This window comes from Loxodonta africana, chromosome 20 (genome assembly GCF_030014295.1).
Source record: "Loxodonta africana isolate mLoxAfr1 chromosome 20, mLoxAfr1.hap2, whole genome shotgun sequence".
In the NCBI taxonomy this organism is placed as follows: domain Eukaryota; kingdom Metazoa; phylum Chordata; class Mammalia; order Proboscidea; family Elephantidae; genus Loxodonta; species Loxodonta africana.
Window position 1 is genome coordinate 56,285,691 of NC_087361.1, and position 18,794 is coordinate 56,304,484.

The 18,794-nt window shown below is 41.4% G+C and overlaps 1 protein-coding gene across 1 annotated transcript in view; it reads left to right on the forward strand.

Annotated features, from left to right (window-relative positions):
- Positions 1 to 18,794, forward strand: part of SON (SON DNA and RNA binding protein) — a 32,611-nt gene that overhangs the window by 5,332 nt on the left and 8,485 nt on the right. The window contains 5 exon segments of the mRNA XM_064273209.1: positions 528 to 6,569; positions 8,019 to 8,179; positions 10,090 to 10,236; positions 10,449 to 10,640; positions 17,617 to 17,727. Of these exon segments, the coding sequence (XP_064129279.1) occupies positions 528 to 6,569; positions 8,019 to 8,179; positions 10,090 to 10,236; positions 10,449 to 10,640; positions 17,617 to 17,727 (6,653 nt within the window).

The following is an 18,794-nucleotide window of genomic DNA, read 5'->3' on the forward strand; positions in this document are numbered from 1 at the left end:
AAAGGTTGGAGGTTTGAAACCACCGGAGGCGCTGTGGGAGAAAGATGTGGCAGTCTGTTTCTGTAAAAATTTACAGCCTTGGAAACCCTATGGGGTTGCTGTGAGTTGAAATCGGCTTGATGGCAGTGATTGGTTGGCTTGGTAGAGCAGTTCTAACAGTAATATGAAAGAGTCATTTAAAAGTAATTTTCTGGAATTTGTGAGCTGGAGAAAATTTTAGTAGAATTTGATAAAACACATCTTCTAGATAAGTTTTTGGAATAAACTAATATTTTTAATCTCAGCTTTAGTCCTCAAATTAGTCGATTTATAAAAAATAGTTGATATGGCAACTTTGTATCTCATTAGTGCACACAGGAGTGTGAACATATGGTAAATGTGGGTATAAACATATAAATACATGCCTTGTGAGTATAACGAGGTGTCATACAATGGTGTTTTAACATGGAATGTAAATCTTGGTTTATGTCATTTATCTAAATCTATTTTGGGGGATGTCTGACAATTTTAATTTCTCTTAATTTCAGACTTGAAGGAGGCTTCCAGAAAAAGTAGATGTGTATCTGTACAAACAGATCCTACTGATGAAATTCCTAGCAAAAAGTCAAAGAAGCATAAAAAGCACAAAAATAAAAAAAAGAAAAAGAAGAAAGAAAAGGAGAAAAAATATAAAAGACAGCCAGAAGAACCTGAGTCAAAGCCAAAATCTCATCATGATGGGAACATAGATATAGAATCAGATTCCTTTTTGAAGTTTGATTCTGAGCCTTCAGTGATGGGACTGGAGCATCCTGTAAGAGCACTTGGCTTATCTGAGACCGGTGATTCCCCTGCAGTTGTGCTAGAACCTCCTGTAGTTGCAATGGAGGTATCAGAGCCACACAACTTTGAAACTCTGAAGCCAGCTACAAAGACTGCAGAATTGCAAGTTGAGTCTACATCTGTCATCTCAGAGCAGTCAGAGCATTCTATGGCAGTAATGCTGGAACCATCCACGGCAAAGATTCTGGATTGCTTTCCAGCAGCACCAGTGCCTACCCCAGCACTAGTGCTGAAGTCACCTGAGCCGGTTGTAACAATGTCGATGGAGTATCAGATGACTCCTGTGCTGAAACCTTTGGAGAGCACATCTCCAGAGCCATCAAAGATCGTGTTGGTAGAGCCTCCAGTAGCAAAAATGCTAGAGTCAGCAGAAACCCTCGTGGAATCCTCAGAGACATCTGCTGAGGTGCACCCTGAGCCAAGCACATCGACAACAACGGGCTTTCCAGAGTCATCTGCACCTGACGTACTAAGATTGACAGAGCAGCCTGTAGAAGTACCATTGGAGAGTGCAGATTCATCCATCACAAGACCGCAGGAGTTGCTGGAGCTGCCTAAGGCCACGGCGTTGGAGCTGCCGGAGTCGTCGGTGGCTTCAGTGATGGAGTTGCAGGGGCCACCTGCGACCTCCATGCCGGAGATGCAGGGGCCCTCTGTGACTCCAGCGCTGGAGTTACCTGGGCTTTCTGCTACTCCGGTGCCAGAGTTGCCAGGGCCCCCTTCTACCCCAGTGCCTGAGTTGCCAGGGCCCCCTGCGACTGTAGTGTCTGAGTTGCCGGGGCCCTCTGTGACACCAGTGCCACAGTTGTTGCAGGAATTGCCAGGGCTCCCAGCATCATCTGTGGGGCTGGAGCCACCACAGGAGGTGCCAGAGCCACCTGTGATGGCACAGGAGTTGCCAGGGCTGCCTGTGGTGACAGCGGCAGTAGAGTTGCCAGGGCAGCCTGTGGTGACAGTAGCAATGGAGTTGACCGAACAACCTGTGACGACGACTGAGTTGGAGCAGCCTTTGGGGATGACAACGATGGAACACCCTGGGCAGGCTGAGGTGACAACAGCAACAGGGTTGCTGAGGCAGCCCGAGGCAGCGATGGTGCTGGAGTTGCCAGGACAGCCAGTGGCAACGACAGCGCTGGAGTTGCCGGGGCAGTCTTCGGTGACTGGGGTGCCAGAGCTGCCAGGGCTGCCTTCGGCAACTAGGGCGCTGGAGTTGTCGGGGCAGCCTGTGGCAACTGGGGCACTAGAGTTGTCTGGGCAGCTCATGGCAGCAGGGGCACTGGAGTTCTCGGGGCAGTCTGGGGCAGCTGGAGCACTGGAGCTTTTGGGGCAGCCCCTGGCAACAGGGGTGCTGGAGTTGCCCGGGCAGCCTGGGGCACCAGAGTTGCCTGGGCAGCCTGTGGCAACTGTGGCGCTGGAGATTTCTGTTCAGTCTGTGGTGACAACATCGGAGCTGTCAACGATGACCGTGTCGCAGTCCCTGGAGGTGCCCTCGACGACAGCGTTGGAATCCTATAATACGGTAGCACAGGAGCTGCCTACTACATTAGTGGGGGAAACTTCTGTAACAGTAGGAGTGGACCCCTTGATGGCCCAAGAATCCCATATGTTAGCTTCTAACACCATGGAGACCCATATGTTAGCATCCAACACCATGGACTCCCAGATGTTAGCGTCCAACACCATGGACTCCCAGATGTTAGCGTCCAACACCATGGACTCCCAGATGTTAGCCTCTAGCACCATGGACTCCCAAATGTTAGCAACTAGCTCCATGGACTCCCAGATGTTAGCAACCAGCTCCATGGACTCCCAGATGTTAGCAACCAGCTCTATGGACTCCCAGATGTTAGCAACCAGCTCCATGGACTCCCAGATGTTAGCGACCAGCTCCATGGACTCCCAGATGCTAGCGACCAGCTCCATGGATTCCCAGATGTTAGCAACTAGCTCTATGGACTCCCAGATGTTAGCAACTAGCTCTATGGACTCCCAGATGCTAGCAACCAGCACCATGGACTCCCAGATGTTAGCAACTAGCTCTATGGATTCTCAGATGTTAGCATCTGGTACTATGGACTCTCAAATGTTAGCTTCCGGCACCATGGATGCCCAGATGCTAGCATCTGGTACCATGGATGCCCAGATGTTAGCATCTAGTACCCAAGATTCTGCTATGTTGGATTCAAAATCTCCTGATGCCTATAGGTTAGCTCAGGATCCTTACAGATTAGCCCAAGATCCCTACAGGTTAGGACATGACCCTTATCGGTTAGGTCATGATGCCTATAGGTTAGGACAGGACCCGTATAGATTAGGCCATGATCCCTACAGACTAACTCCTGATCCCTATAGAATGTCACCTAGACCTTATAGGATAGCACCTAGGTCATATAGGATAGCAACTAGGCCATATAGGTTAGCACCTAGACCCCTGATGTTAGCATCTAGACGTTCTATGATGATGTCCTATGCTGCAGAACGTTCCATGATGTCATCTTACGAACGCTCTATGATGTCCTATGAGCGGTCTATGATGTCCCCTATGGCTGAGCGTTCTATGATGTCAGCTTATGAGCGCTCTATGATGTCAGCCTACGAGCGCTCTATGATGTCTCCTATGGCTGAACGCTCAATGATGTCAGCTTATGAGCGCTCTATGATGTCAGCTTATGAGCGCTCCATGATGTCTCCCATGGACCGATCTATGATGTCCATGGGTGCTGACCGGTCTATGATGTCGTCATACTCTGCTGCTGACCGGTCTATGATGTCATCGTACTCTGCAGCTGACCGATCTATGATGTCATCTTACACCGCTGATCGTTCAATGATGTCTATGGCGGCCGATTCTTACACTGATTCTTATACTGATACATACACGGAGGCATATATGGTGCCACCTTTGCCTCCTGAGGAACCCCCTACAATGCCTCCATTGCCACCTGAGGAGCCACCAATGACACCACCACTGCCTCCTGAGGAACCACCAGAGGGCCCTGCATTAACCACTGAGCAGTCAGCATTAACAGCTGAAAGTACATGGCCTACTGAGTTGCCAGCATTGCCTCCTGAAGAGTCAGTATCGCTGCCAGAGCCTCCTGTAAGTCAGAGTGAGATTTCAGAACCTTTGGCAGTGCCTGCTAATTATTCAGTGTCAGCATCAGAGCCAACAGTGTTAGCAGCAGAGGCTATTGTGGGTGTTGCAGAGCCACCGTCAGAGCCAGTGTCTTCAGTTACATCAACACCTGTACAGTCTGCTGAAGTAGCAGAACATGAAATGATTGCAGAGACACCAGTGACTTCTGTGGTGTCAGAAACTCCCATAATGTCAGCAGAACCAACTATGTTCACATCACAGCCTGCTCTTACGCCAGAGATGGCAGAAACCTTTGATTCCTTGAGAGCTTCAGGACATGCTGCTTCAGAAGTATCTATGTCTCCCTTGGAGCCAGCGGTAACTATTCCAGAGTCAACACAGAGTACTTCAGAGCTGCCAGCCATGGTTGTCTCAGAGTTACCCAGCACGGTTGTCCCAGAGCCACCGGCCATGGCAGTCCCAGAGCCGCCAGCCATGGCAGTCCCAGAGTTGCCAGCCATGGCTGTCACAGAGTCGTCAGCAGTGGCTGTCCCGGAGCCGCTGGTGGCAGCTGGCCCAGAGCCACTGGCTGTCTCAGAGGTGCTGGTGGTGGCTGTCTCGGAGTCACCTGCTGTGATTGAGCCAGAGCATCTTCCTGTTCCTGTGCCAGTGGTTTCTGCCCTGGAGCCTACTGTGCCTATTGTGGACCCAGCAGTGTCAGTTCTTCAGCCTGCCATGATTGCTTCAGAACCATCTGTTTCTGTTCAGGAATCCACTCTGACCGTTTCAGAGCCTGCTGTCACTGTCTCGGCGCAGACTCAAGTAATATCAACAGAGCTGGTCTTAGAGTCTACATCAGTGATACTGGAGTCTAGTGTAATGTCCTCAACACACATCATAAAGGGGATGAATTTAATATCTGGTGATTCTAATCTTGCTCCAGAGATTGGCATGCAGGAGATTACCATGTATTCAGGTGAAGAACCTCCTGCTGAAGGACACCTGAAGAGTGACTGTTATGGAAGTGAACAGGGTGTGAGTATAGACCTTAATGTAAATAGTCATTTAATTACTAAAGAGATGGAACATAATACAGCGTCTGCTGCCAGTACTGGGGGTGTCGGTGAAATTGGCGAAGAGAAAATTTTACCTGTCAATGAGACTGAACAATGCACAGTGTTGGTTACCTGCCCTGGTGTTAGTGAGGCTGAAGTAGGAGGAAGTCTGTCTTCTGTTGATCCTCTTGCTCTTGAACCTGATGCGAAGGGAACTAGTGAGGGTATTGAATTTGCCACAGCATCTGCTCTCAGTTCAGTTAATAAATACGATGTTGAAGTATCTCTAACTACTCAAGATACTGAACATGACATGGTAATTTCCACCAGCCCCAGTGGTGGCAGTGAAGCTGACATAGAGGGACCTTTGCCTGCTAAAGACATTCATTTTGATGTACCATCTAATCATAACCTTGTTGGTGAGGATGCAGAAGGACCATTACCTATGAAGGAGAGTGACCAGGCAGTAGCAGTTGCCCTTAGCCCCAAAGAAAGTAGTGGAGAAGATAAAGAAGTATCTCTCCACAGTGAAGAGATCTTGCCTGATACAGGGTTTTCTGCCAACATTGAGGACATCAACGAAGCAGATTTAGTGAGGCCATTACTTCCTAAGGACATGGAACGTCTTACAAGCCTTAGAGCTGGTATTGAAGGACCTTTACTTCCAAGTGAGGTTGAACGTGATAAATCTGCTGCTAGTCCAGGTGTAATTGGTCTGCCAGAAAGAGCTTCAGAGTCTTCTTCAGAGGAAAAAGATGATTATGAAATCTTTGTAAAAGTTAAGGACACACATGAAAAAAGCAAGAAAAATAAGAACCGTGACAAAGGTGAAAAAGAGAAGAAAAGAGACTCTTCATTAAGATCTCGAAGTAAGCGTTCCAAGTCTTCTGAACACAAATCACGCAAACGTACCAGTGAATCTCGTTCCAGGGCAAGAAAGAGATCATCTAAATCCAAGTCTCATCGCTCCCAAACACGTTCACGGTCACGTTCAAGACGCAGGAGGAGGAGCAGCAGGTCAAGATCAAAGTCTAGAGGAAGGCGATCTGTATCCAAAGAGAAGCGCAAAAGGTCTCCAAAGCACAGATCCAAATCCAGGGAGAGGAAAAGAAAAAGATCAAGCTCTAGGGATAACCGGAAAACTGTTAGAGCTCGAAGTCGCACCCCAAGCCGTCGGAGTCGGAGTCATACTCCGAGTCGTCGAAGAAGGTCTAGATCTGTGGGGAGAAGAAGGAGCTTTAGTGTTTCTCCAAGTCGGCGGAGCCGCACCCCGAGCCGGCGGAGCCGCACCCCGAGCCGGCGGAGCCGCACCCCCAGCCGTCGGAGCCGCACCCCCAGCCGGCGGAGCCGCACCCCCAGCCGGCGGAGCCGCACCCCGAGCCGGCGGAGCCGCACCCCGAGCCGGCGGAGCCGCACCCCGAGCCGGCGGAGCCGCACCCCGAGCCGGCGGAGAAGATCAAGGTCTGTGGTAAGAAGACGGAGCTTTAGCATATCTCCAGTCAGATTAAGGCGATCACGAACACCCTTGAGGAGAAGGTTTAGCAGATCTCCCATCCGTCGTAAACGGTCGAGGTCTTCGGAAAGAGGCAGATCACCTAAACGTTTGACAGATTTGGGTGAGTCATTCTTTTTAAAAATTAAGTGGTATTGTGATGGAAAATGATTGCAACCTGAGTTTATTCCTTTTTGAGCAAATGTAATAGGTTAGATTGTTGGTTTAGGATAAAAATTGCTGTATTTAAATTTTTTAAATTAGATTAGCTTGTTTTTTTAGCAAATGTAGGGATAAATGCCTAAGCATAGGGGGACAGATACAATGAGAGTTAAGGAGACCTGCTTTGGAGTATATGAGAACCAAAGTGTTTCCATTCTTCAACGCTGTATTTCACTTAAACCCATCTTGCCATCATTAAGAATGGAAAATAGAAGTAAAAGTTCGTTAAGTTAGAAACTAGGATAATAGTATATGCTCGGATTATTATTGTGTATTTCGACATGCGTCTTTGCAAATAAGCCTAAAGTTTCATTGTTTAAGTTATGTTTATCATAATATGCAATATTTAAACCCAGTGCCGTTGAGTCAATTCCGACTCATAGCGACCCTATAGGACAGAGTAGAACTGCCCCATGATATTTAGTACTTTTAAAAGGTTGTGAAGGTAATTCTGATGGGAAGTAAATAGGGAATTGTGCTTGTGGGGGTGGGTAATAATTAGCCAAATAAAGGGAAATTTATTAGATGAATGGTTTTAATCATCTGTTGTGTATTACTTTAAAAATAAACAGCTGTAATTTCTCCTGATTTTAATTAGTGTGCGGAGATGATTAAAACTTGATGGATATTGCATGAATACCAGAAATAAATGTAGATAATTTATTGTTTTTCCAGTAGTTTAGGCATTTCCAGGTCAGCGTTGTCTAAAAAGAAGGACACAATGAGCAAAGAAGGAGAATGCATTCATTTCAGGAGAAGATTTCTGAGTTATTCTTTTATTCAGAGTACTGTGCAGAGGAACAGTGTGTAATTCTTAGAGGAGACGTGGATAAAATGCCTGTGTATCTCTGTTTACCAAATAGTGAAATGGCCGAAGAGGCAGGATGTGAGGATTGCTATAGTATTGGTATAGGTAAGGCACTGCAGGGTCACGGTAGAGAGAAGTCTTCATCCTGCTTTAATAACAATTTCTTAGAAGAGTTGGCATTTGAACAGGGCTCAAAGAGTGATTAAGGTAACTGTCAGAGATTTGGAGAGTAATTTCCTGCAGGAGGGATAGTAAAGATGTGGAGGATAAGGCTTTGGCAGGTGTGTGTCTTGGTGTGTAGCAGAGTGGGCATCACAGCTGTGTGCGTTAGCTGTTTTGTGTATTATTTGAATGGGAGCTCAGTGTGAACTTAGTTCTTTAAATAGGGGGAAACCACTTAAAAGCTTTGAGCCAGAGTGATGTGATGACAGCTATAACTTAGGCAGAAATTTGATGCTTTTAATATTGTTAGCATGTAAAATTTGATGGTATAAAATGTACAGCTTTTGAGGAAAACTGCTTTTTATATTTTTTCTCTCACAGATAAGGCTCAATTACTTGAAATAGCCAAAGCTAATGCAGCTGCCATGTGTGCTAAGGCTGGTGTTCCTCTACCGCCAAACCTAAAACCTGCACCTCCACCTTCAATAGAAGAGAAAGTTGCTAAAAAGTCAGGAGGAGCAACTATAGAAGAACTAACTGAGGTAAGCTAAACAGAATTTGTTTTCATTCTTAAATGGATTATTCCAGTGATGTTGACTCTGGAGCGTGCCAAAACCCGAATTGTGGGCTGAACTGATAATGGCTGGCACCGAGTGGCCAAAACCCGAAATACAGACGTGGCAGCGGCAGAAGCTCTGTTTAGCAGGCCATTATCCGGGATGGCTAAGCTCCGCTAGCTAAAAGTTACTTCCCATTACTTTTGCTTTCCAGTTTTAGAAGCCAAACTGACTGAGGAGTGGGACGGTTCGTTTGAATGGAGGAGGTGTTGAGTGAGCAACACGCAGAAGCTCGCCTACAGTTTCGTTTCCATTCACGACGTGTTCACTGATCGCCACGAGTGTACTGCATATACGCAAAGACACAGACAATCTTCAGAAATGATCCTTTGCCACCGGAGCTTGGAAATTTATGAGAATAGCTGGCCATTGCCTGAAAGGAACTTCTTTCGCATCAACATTTCGGGTTTTGGCTGTTTGGTACCAGCCATTGGCGATAATGGCCGGCCATTATCAGTTCTTCCTGCGGTTCGGGTTTTGGCAGTAACATATGTATTTTAAACACACTTATTTTGTTTTTAAGAATTTGATCTTTTAAATTGAGGCTTTTCTTGGAGGGGAGGGGCTTTGTTGTATTATTGGCTTTTTTTGTTTTGTTTTTTCGGAGAACGCTGAAATATTGCTGCTAGGATCCAGAAATACCACACTGTTTCATATATTGAAACTTATTATTGGCTAGCCTTATGCTAGCCTGCCATTGTCAATAACTTCTGTCCCCCTTGGTTATAAGCCTGATATACTTGTGTTTTTGGCTAAATGAGCTTTTTATCCTATTGTGGTATTTTTCAATTGATAATGGATGTGACAAACTCTACTGCTTGTTTAGAGACAGATCTACCCAAATTTATTCTGACCTTTTTTAAAGCTAGGTAATAGAATCTTTTCCTTCAGTTCTCAGGAAGGAATTGACTTTGCTTCACGTGTCAGATCTCATCAGTTGGACCCGCTCCATCATGCCTTGTTTTCCATTCTTGAGTTCTGCTCCTTGAGAGACTCACTCTACAACGTATTTATGGAGAGTCGTGTTATTATTTAACCCTATCTCAAAGGCTTTTTTTATTTTGCTGTATATTTGGAGATCATATAGTTACCATCTGTTTCCTCATTTCCATTTATTACAATACAGATTACAACTTAAAAAAAAAAAAATTAAGGACCTAGTAAAGGCTTCTATTATCAAATCCAAGCTTCTTATTCAGAGTTTGAAACCCTGTGAACACTTTGTGTTCCTCTGTACCATTTTCGGCTAATCCTTAGCCCTCTTCCCTTTGTTTTTCACCTTTTTACCACCACCTGACTAGGATGACTCTTCCTTTACCTACCAAACACTTGTTCCTCACGTGGAAAATCTGGCTCAGAACTCTTCAAGGAAGTATTCCTTGATTATCTAATCTGGCCTGACTCTATTCTCTCTTAAGCTTTTGGTTTTTCAGCACTTATGTACTCATTTTGTATTATATCGGTTTGCACTTGTTATTGTGTTGCTCTGTAAAAAAACGTTATTCAATTATTTCCTGTGTATGTATTTTGTCTCTCGAACTAGATTGTAAGCTCCTTGGGAGCAGGGACCATGTCTTCTACTTTTATTTTGTATTCCCTGGACAGTGCCCAGTACAGTGCTCTGCACATAGTAGGTGCTCAATAAATGTTGTTGACTGACTGACCAGCCAGAGTGTGTTTAAATCATAGCTAATAAGCTACCTATCTATAATCTATCGTTAATCTCGTTTTACTCTTAAAAGTTGATTTTATGTGGTTTTGATTATTTTTAAGAAATTAACATGTAATTCTGCATAAATGTAAGATTGATTTTCTGTTTGTTTTTGCTTTTTAAGAAATGCAAACAGATCGCACAGAGTAAAGAAGATGATGATGTCATAGTGAATAAGCCTCACGTTTCGGATGAAGAGGAAGAAGAACCTCCTTTTTATCATCATCCCTTTAAACTCAGTGAACCCAAACCCATTTTTTTCAATTTGAATGTGAGTATTAGAGTTTATGGCTTGATGAAACAGATGAATTTATGGAGCTGTTTAAATAAAATCCAGATTCTTAGTTGAAAATTTTCCTTAGTTTAAATACTGTGAGAACGAATGAACAGAATTGTTTCCTTCAGAATATGTTGAAAATCTTGAGAAACCATTTTAATGTATTTGTGATATTGAGTTTTAATTAAATACTCTTCATGTTTTAGATCGCTGCAGCAAAGCCCACTCCGCCAAAAAGCCAGGTAACATTAACAAAAGAATTTCCTGTGTCGTCTGGATCTCAACACCGAAAAAAAGAGGCGGATAGTGTTTACGGAGAGTGGGTCCCCGTAGAGAAAAATGGTGAAGAAAACAAAGATGATGATGATAATGTTTTCAGCAGCAATTTGCCCTCTGAGGTAAGTAAAAGGAATATAATTTTTTTTTTTTTCTTTTTTATACCTGAATCTGCCATTTTATTGTTATTTTATATCTGATTTGGATTCTGTTTCACTCTTCTTAGGGCCGGGTTAAACGGCAGGGCCGGGTTAGACGACAGCTGAAACAACCCGCAGCTTCTCATTTGACAGTAACTCGATGCAGTTCACTTTGTGGAACCAAGCCACAAAGTGAAAAGCATCGAATTGCAGAGAAGAGTGTTATCACATCCCTACCCAACATTGGGCCCTCCATGCACTTGTGGGAAGGTAGCCCAAGGTACAACTACTTAGCTTCCCGTTTTGCCTCGAGGCTCTACAGCTCTAGGTTTTGGTGGTAGCAAATGTATTTGGTGGAGGGATTGAGCAGAGCGAGGCAGATCCTCAGGTTCAACACAAGGACTGGATTGGTAAAAGGCCACTGATTTCACATCTTGGGGACATAGCCCATTGCCCTTAAAAAGGGGTCTCTCACTATATCTCTGGGTTGTTGGTCAGATAGTCTTCAGTCATTTTTCCTTCCCTGTACTACCTTGGTCCTTTTGAATTCTTGTGTTTAACCTAATGCTCAGCCTGGGCACTCCATTCCCTTTTCCTTCCCTTCTTTGCTACTATTAAAAGTTGGAGAAGTGGAAGTCACACCTTGACATTTCCATGAGGCTATAGTTGAATCTTGTCAAAATGACGCAGTAACAATGCCAAGTGTCAAAATAACCCCATTAAAATGCCGCCTGATTAAATAATGTGCTGCTAAATATGATGCACATGAAAACAGCAAGACTGTATATATATGTAAATATATATATATCTGTATCTTTGTATGTATCTCTGTATCTGTACCTTTGCTGTATCTTTTAATAAACAGTTTACTTTTATTTAACTTGTTGTGCAAAATCACGCTTGGGGGATCTGGGAGGGCGGAGAATTAATAGGGGGGTGGGAGTTTTAAATGATATCATAGGCTAGTTGTCATCACCTTTTCTCCCTCCTGCCTTTGGTGTCCAAAACCCATACATTTGTACAAGGACTGGACTAGATATCTGAAACCCTTAAAATGTGGGACTTTCTGCCGGGACTTGCTTTTCTGGCAGTTCTGGGATATGTAGGTCAGAGAGAGCTGTACTCTTCACATTCTGGTCCCCTTCACTGGCCATATCATCCTTCACTAAACGCCTTCAATACTACAAATATACAAACTTGTTTATAAAATCAGAAAGTGAACAGAACCCAAATCAGAAACTTTTTGATAGCAGTATTTTTTCCCCTGAGCTATTCGCAGGCGACATTTTCACTGTGTTTTTTTTGACCCGCGGCATTTTGAAAGGGATCAAGTTCTGTATGATGAAGCTGGACATGATAGCTAGCCAGTGCAACTTACAGTCACAGGTGATGATCTGTGTTCACATGGAGTTCAACAATTGAAGTGGTGCCATCACCAGCGAGGTGGAGCAGTAGCGGGTTTGGACAGTATTTTATGAAACCAGTTGAGTAGCTCAGTTGCTGATCCCCAAATCAGGCTCCCTGCACATTTCAGGAGGGAAGGTTGACATTTGCAACTGACTTCTTATTCTTGTAGTGACTGAATATAAACACGATAAAGAGGGCTGAACAGACTTACTTAGAAATTCCGGTACATACGCTTTCATTCATTAATTTCTTGCATATTAAGCATTTAACAAAGAGTTGGAGAAAACAGCCAGGGAGATTGTACGGGAAAAATTTTCAAGTGGAATGAATATCATGAATAGTATTTCAAATTCCAAGGATTTTCCCGAGAAGATAAGTGACCGTAACTGTTTTAACTTTCTTAGTTGAACATGGGGGAAGTGCTTAGTGGATCCTGATAATTAAGCTGCTTTTTGATTGAAAGGGGTGTGTGTGTGTATCTGGAATTCAGTACGCAGTCATTTTCAGTTTTAACACCGTGTGATGTCCTTGCCCTTACTATCATCAAATGTGATTTTCATATTTTAAGTAAAGATTGGGGAGAATTACTTCAAAGAATTCTGGGGGTAAGAACTTGATATAGAGGGTACTCAAATTATTTTATAATAAGTAAAGGAAGCTCTTATTAAAGCAGAGAAAAAAATTGTGTCAGAGGGCTAAACAAAGCAGATACTCTTGTGGGAAGATGCGTACAATTATTTGGCGCCAGGACTCTCCTCTCTTGTATGTTTAGTTACTTAGAGATGAGTCTCAAAAAATATATATGTGTGTGTGTATATGTATATGTATATATAGGTTAAATCTAATTCTGAATAAAAGAATCCCAAAATTTTAGGAGGAAAAGGGGCAGGATTGTGTTTTGCTTTCAGATCTCTATCCTCTTACCTGGCAACACCCAGAGAAAATGTTCACAACATAACATGTTTAATTCTGGGTATCACAGAGCAATGTTGGTGGAATACTATTGGTGACGTTTTATAGTACTGACCCTTTTTATTCTCTGTTAGGGGTTGTAATAAAGGCTTTCTAAAGTGAAAGAAAAGTTCTCTTAGATGGTCAGTTTTTTTTTTTTTTTTAACTGGGTAGCCTTTCAATTTTTTTTCCCCTATCTTTTTTATTTGATTATAAGTGGGGTTTGTGGTTCTGTAGTCCTGAGCATAAAACATTTAGTCGAAGAGCATAGATTTGATCTCCATAAGGACTGAATTAGCTGTGTTATAAATCTAAATGTGGACTGCATCCTTAACCTTGCACACGAGTGTGCTTTGACTTAAGTGTGGATGGATCAGCATAAACCCCTGTCTTATGGAAAACAGCTCATCAGACTGTGCGCTGCTCTACTGCCATAGCATCGTCTTCCTACCCAGAAACCAGCCAGCCGCATCCTCAGTAAGGAGTGCCTACAGAACGTTGACCAAATTTGTGTGCATCTGATTTCTAAACAATGAAATAAATATAAATTTATTCCATAAGTTTCCATAAATATTGGAAAACTAGTATTTAAAAAAATGGTCCTAAGGGGCATAAGCTCTTGGTAATAAAATTAGTGATAAGATTAGTAAAGCTTTTCTGGGTACAAGATTTAGCATGGAGTGTCTGTGGTTTACCGTGAGTCATAAATACGTTAGAGGTCCAGAGGTAACTCCGTTAAGGTCTTGGTGATGGTTTATATGATAAGCTCATCTTTATCACAAGCAGTGAGCTTGGTCTGTATTATTGAAGTGTATTTCTACATCTCATTGGGGCTAAAATTCTCTTATATTTAGAAGCTCTATGTTACAGAGTTGAGAAAAGCTAAATTTTGGGGGTGAGATGAGAATCTTAATTGGAAATTAGACAGTTAGGTCCAGGCAGTGCTGCAGGACTGTGAAATATAGAGCCCCGCTATCCATTCCCTCCTCAGATTCTTCTAGGTACTTAACATTGAGTTCGTTTGAACCATTTAATAGTTTGAGTTCTAGTTACAATTCATTTAGCTGAAATGTAGTTTTAAGTTAAATAAGAGCTGCACTAGAGAATTTTATATAACAGATTCATAATTCACTTTTTAAAGCCAATCAAAATATGTAACAACAGGTATGTTCTGTATTCAGTGTGGTTTTTTTTTCTGTGCTGGCATTTGTTCGTTCCATGTGAGCCTCTATCTATCTTTATTAATTTTTGCTAAATGTTTTAAAATCATGTTTTATATTCAGGTCAGGTGCTTTTCTTTAGTTCTGTTTTATTAAAAATTTCCTTTTTTTTCCCTTTTGAGATATCTGCAGTAGCTGTGCGGAAAATAACTTTCTTGTTACAGGGGCTATTTCTTATCTCCTGACCACGTCTGAACACTTTTCTTCAGTTCTTTCACTGACTTTCCTAAGACCTTTCACTGACCTTCTAAAAAATACTAATTGAGATATTCTCCTTCAGTAAACAGTTGGGTTAACAAAGTCGGGGAGTAAACTGACTAAGAATAGACTTAATTTTTTCATGAAAAATAAAGGTATAAAAGGTGAACTTGTATAAGTTAGGTCATGAAGGCACAGTACATGGCACCAAGTGCATTTTATGTTTCATTACACTGGACACCATTGCGGGTTATTTAAGAAGTAGTAATCTGCTCTGTTGCTGAGATAGAGAAATAATTTGGGCAAGTTTTTATGAGTGTGAGACTTAGACATAACTCAGTGTACTCTTTTATGTAGATTTCACCATTTAGAACAACTCTCAGGGAAAAAGAAAGTTCTTCCCCATTATAATACCTAGAAATATTATCATACAATCATAATTATACCGTATAGTAATTAAGGTATCAAGCTAGTCTAGAGTATATGAGTGGAAACAAGGCTTGTTCCTGACAACTTGATAATGGTATTCCATGGGTTTTAAGATTATCTATTCCTCAGTTTTTAGAAAGGCTTTCAGTGTCCATTTGGTACCTTTCCCGTGTTTCTGAGTAAAAGCTGGCCAAAGGCACTAAAGCTTTCTATCATACAGTAGTCACAAGCCACATATGACCATTAAAAAAAAGATACAGCTTCCTGAACCTCACTAGCCACATTTAAGTGCTGGATATAGTCACTGCAGAGTTTTATTGGGCAGCACTGCTCTGAAGAGTGGCCGGGGTAGTTCTGAGTGTGTTAATACTGATACAGAAACATGTCATCTAGACAGTGAACATGAAAGCTCTGGGGATTATAGGTGGGTGTTTAGGCATTATTACAGAGCCTGAGTCATCTTGGAAAGCTGGGAACAGACTTTTGATGCAAACTCCTGAACATCTCTTACTCTTAAGAGATAACCTTAATTCATTCTGTTTTGAATATATTTTCTCACATTTAAAAAGACAAATATGAAATTAATAATCAAATTACTCTTTGGTAATAAAGTTTTGACATGAATTTGCATGTCACTTGCTTAGCCTGTTAAAGAATTAATAAAGTTGTACTACTTTGCGGAAAAAACTAGTTGTATCTGAAGAGGTTGCTATATAAAAATTCCTTACAGGCTGAAATGTGTGTTTAATCTGAAATGTTACTGAGGTTTAAAGGAGGTATCATTTTGGGGATAAATAGAGAAGCATTTAGATGAGATCGGGCATGTTCAGGGTGGTATGACCATAGACTAGAGAGAAGCATTTAGGTTACTGACTCACTCTCAGTAAGAGTTAAAAAAAAAAAAAAAAAAGTTTTTAGGAGGTATGCACAGAAAGCTATACTCACTACGTTCAAATTACGAAGAATAAAATTTGTAGAAAAGTGGGAGTTTTGAGAGCCACCTAAACACATTTTTGTCCAGCTTTATAGTAGGAGATAAGGGATCAGGGCCCAAGGTGGTGGGTGGACACGCTCTTTAGCACTTGATCGGGTTTTCTAGAATAAACACCTATTATTTATATCCAAGCACACTATCACCACCCAGATTTACAGACTGCTGTGAAACTAAAAATAATTCTGGCAAGGTATATAAAACAGTACTTGAGATACATTCAATGGGCCTTCCAAAATTAATTGATAATCTTCCCTGACAATTTGAGGAAACATCTAAGGTAGGTCAAAGAACATAGGTTTCAGCCCGAAATATCTGGGCTCCCATTTAAAGTCCCAGAAATGGAACAGATCATAGAAGTGAAAAGTGAACATACTAAATGTCTTTCAAGCTAACTTTGCGTAGATTAGCTATTTGTTATAGGCTCTAGAGATACTGATTCAATAAGTTGACTGAAGAAATTAAGATTTTTCATTCAAGAAGTCTGTAAAGTCTTAAAATTAAAGAATTAGTTTAACTTTGGCTTTCATTTTGAGAAGGCAGCATATAAGAATATACTTTGTGGAAGAAAAACTTGATTTAGCTATAGGGAATATTGAATTCAGCGAGGCAGCTGAGAATGACAGAGCGGTGAAGGTTCTGCAGGTAGAGAGGAGGATAGTGAATCCTTAGTCATGAAGTAGGATTATTCATGTAGTCATTCACGTAGGTTTCTCTCTATATAGGTCTTTTTAAAAAAAAAAAAAAACTTTAAAAAAGGAGACTATAGCTGTTTTAATTATTATACAGATTTCTTTGTATTTACATAAATTTTTTTTTTTTTTTTTACGTAGTACCTACTAATTCTTTATATGTGAGAACAGTAGAACCTCCTTACGCCAGATAAGCATTTTCCAACCAAAACAATTTTTGGGTTATATAACTAGAAAATATTAATGTGTTAAGCGGTGTTAGAAGAAAAACAAAGATCAATAATTGTTACAGTTGAGCTTGTAATTTCAGAACAAAACCCATATCAAATACTGAGTGTTTCCTTCTGTGGTTGAGCCTTCCACAAATCTGACAGAGTGGGAATTTGCGCTACATTTTACTTTCAGGAATTTTTCTGGCCATTATGAAACCTTTTAAAAAAATGTAAAATCACCTCTGTTTAGCATAGGGTGTTAAAAGTGTATAAGTGTTGAAAAGATCCAAGATCTTTCAGATATCTCATTTTAAGTGTTTTGATTGATACTACTGTGTACTTAAAGGTATTTTAACTTTGGTCATAAATGTTTGCAGATTGAAAGCAGAGAGTCCTTTGATTTATATAGTCTGCATATATTCTTAGACAAAAATGGGTTTTAAGACCTAACTACTTCTACACACAACTGCAAGGTGAAAACGTCTGATGAGGAAAGGAGAAATCACTTACATTCCTTCTCCAGGTGCTCACAGGGAAACTTTGCTTACTGTAATAGAAAAGTTCTTCATGGAACTTTCTGTATCATTTAGTTTGATACATAGTAGAAAACATGCTGAAATCAGTCAGAGACCTTTGGGTTGGGTTCTGTTGCTGCCCCTGATACGTAGTAACTAACCTAAACAGTTTCATCTATTTCTGAGCTTTCTTTACCTTTTTGACTCATCTGTCTACTCTACAGGATTATTACTACATAGACTTTTGTTTTTGACATGTAGCAACCAAAGATACTAGGAGCACTTTTCAGAATTTGGGGGGCCAGGGGTAATTTAAGATAATTATCTGTGTTTTCTTTTGTAGCCTGTGGACATCTCTACAGCAATGAGTGAGCGAGCACTTGCTCAGAAAAGACTGAGTGAGAATGCATTTGACCTTGAAGCCATGAGCATGTTAAACCGAGCTCAGGAGCGGGTATGTAGCAATTTTAGTGTCTGAATGAGAATTTAACTATCCAAATGGTTGAGTTGTGACATAAAGTCTGTGGCATCATGGTGAAATACAGGTCTTTACCTAAAAAGTCCAAGAAAATAAATAATTTATCTTAATTAGCTGTCTTTCTTTAAATGAAGGCAGTTTGTGGTCTGATCATTTAGCACGTGTTTATTGTGTACTGTGTGGCAGAAACTGTTGAGAGAACAAAACAGAAAAAATTCCCTGTCCTTATGGAGCTTACAATCTGGTGTATTAAAAAAACAGCACATATTCACTCATCTAGTGCTCACAAACAGCTCTGTCAGGTGTGGATAGTATTATTAGTTCCCATCTTCCAGCTGAGGAAGCTGAGGTAAAGAGTGGTTAAGTGATACCCAAAGCCACACAGCTAGTACGTGGGGAAACTGGGATTCTAATCCAGCCGATGTGAACTCAGGAGTCTCTGCTTTTAACAATAGGTGGCTTCTCCACATCTAGAAACAAGTACAGTTTCAGGCCAATAAGAAAAACAGCACCTGACATACCAGGTGATCAGTAAATACAACTTGAATGAATGATACCTGATTCTTTAACCATCATAATACGTGCTGATGACTGAGTAGACTTTCCTGCGTTTATCACTCTTTAAGCATACGTTTTGAATTTAATTAATTAAAAACCCAGATTGTCGGCATTTATTGGAATGCATTTGTGTGAGATTGGTGAGAAAGGGGGTAGGGGGTCTTTTTTCATGTTTTGAGTATTTTGCGTACATTTCTCTTGTATTGGTCAGGGACAGTATGAAGAATGAGTATTATAGCTTTGCTTTTTAGTTGTTTAAGAAACATCTTAAATCTTGTTATTAATGGATTTGCTAATGGTCAAACTTCTTTGGAACGTTTACGAAAATACTTAAATTTTAATATGTATAAATCCAGTATATTGTTTTAAAAGTTTAATAGTATTCAACCTTTTTAAGAACTAAAATTCAATTTTTGTTAATTACTTGTTCTTACCAGTGGCATTTTTACCAGATGAGTGATTTTAGTTAATCGAAGCTTCCTGTT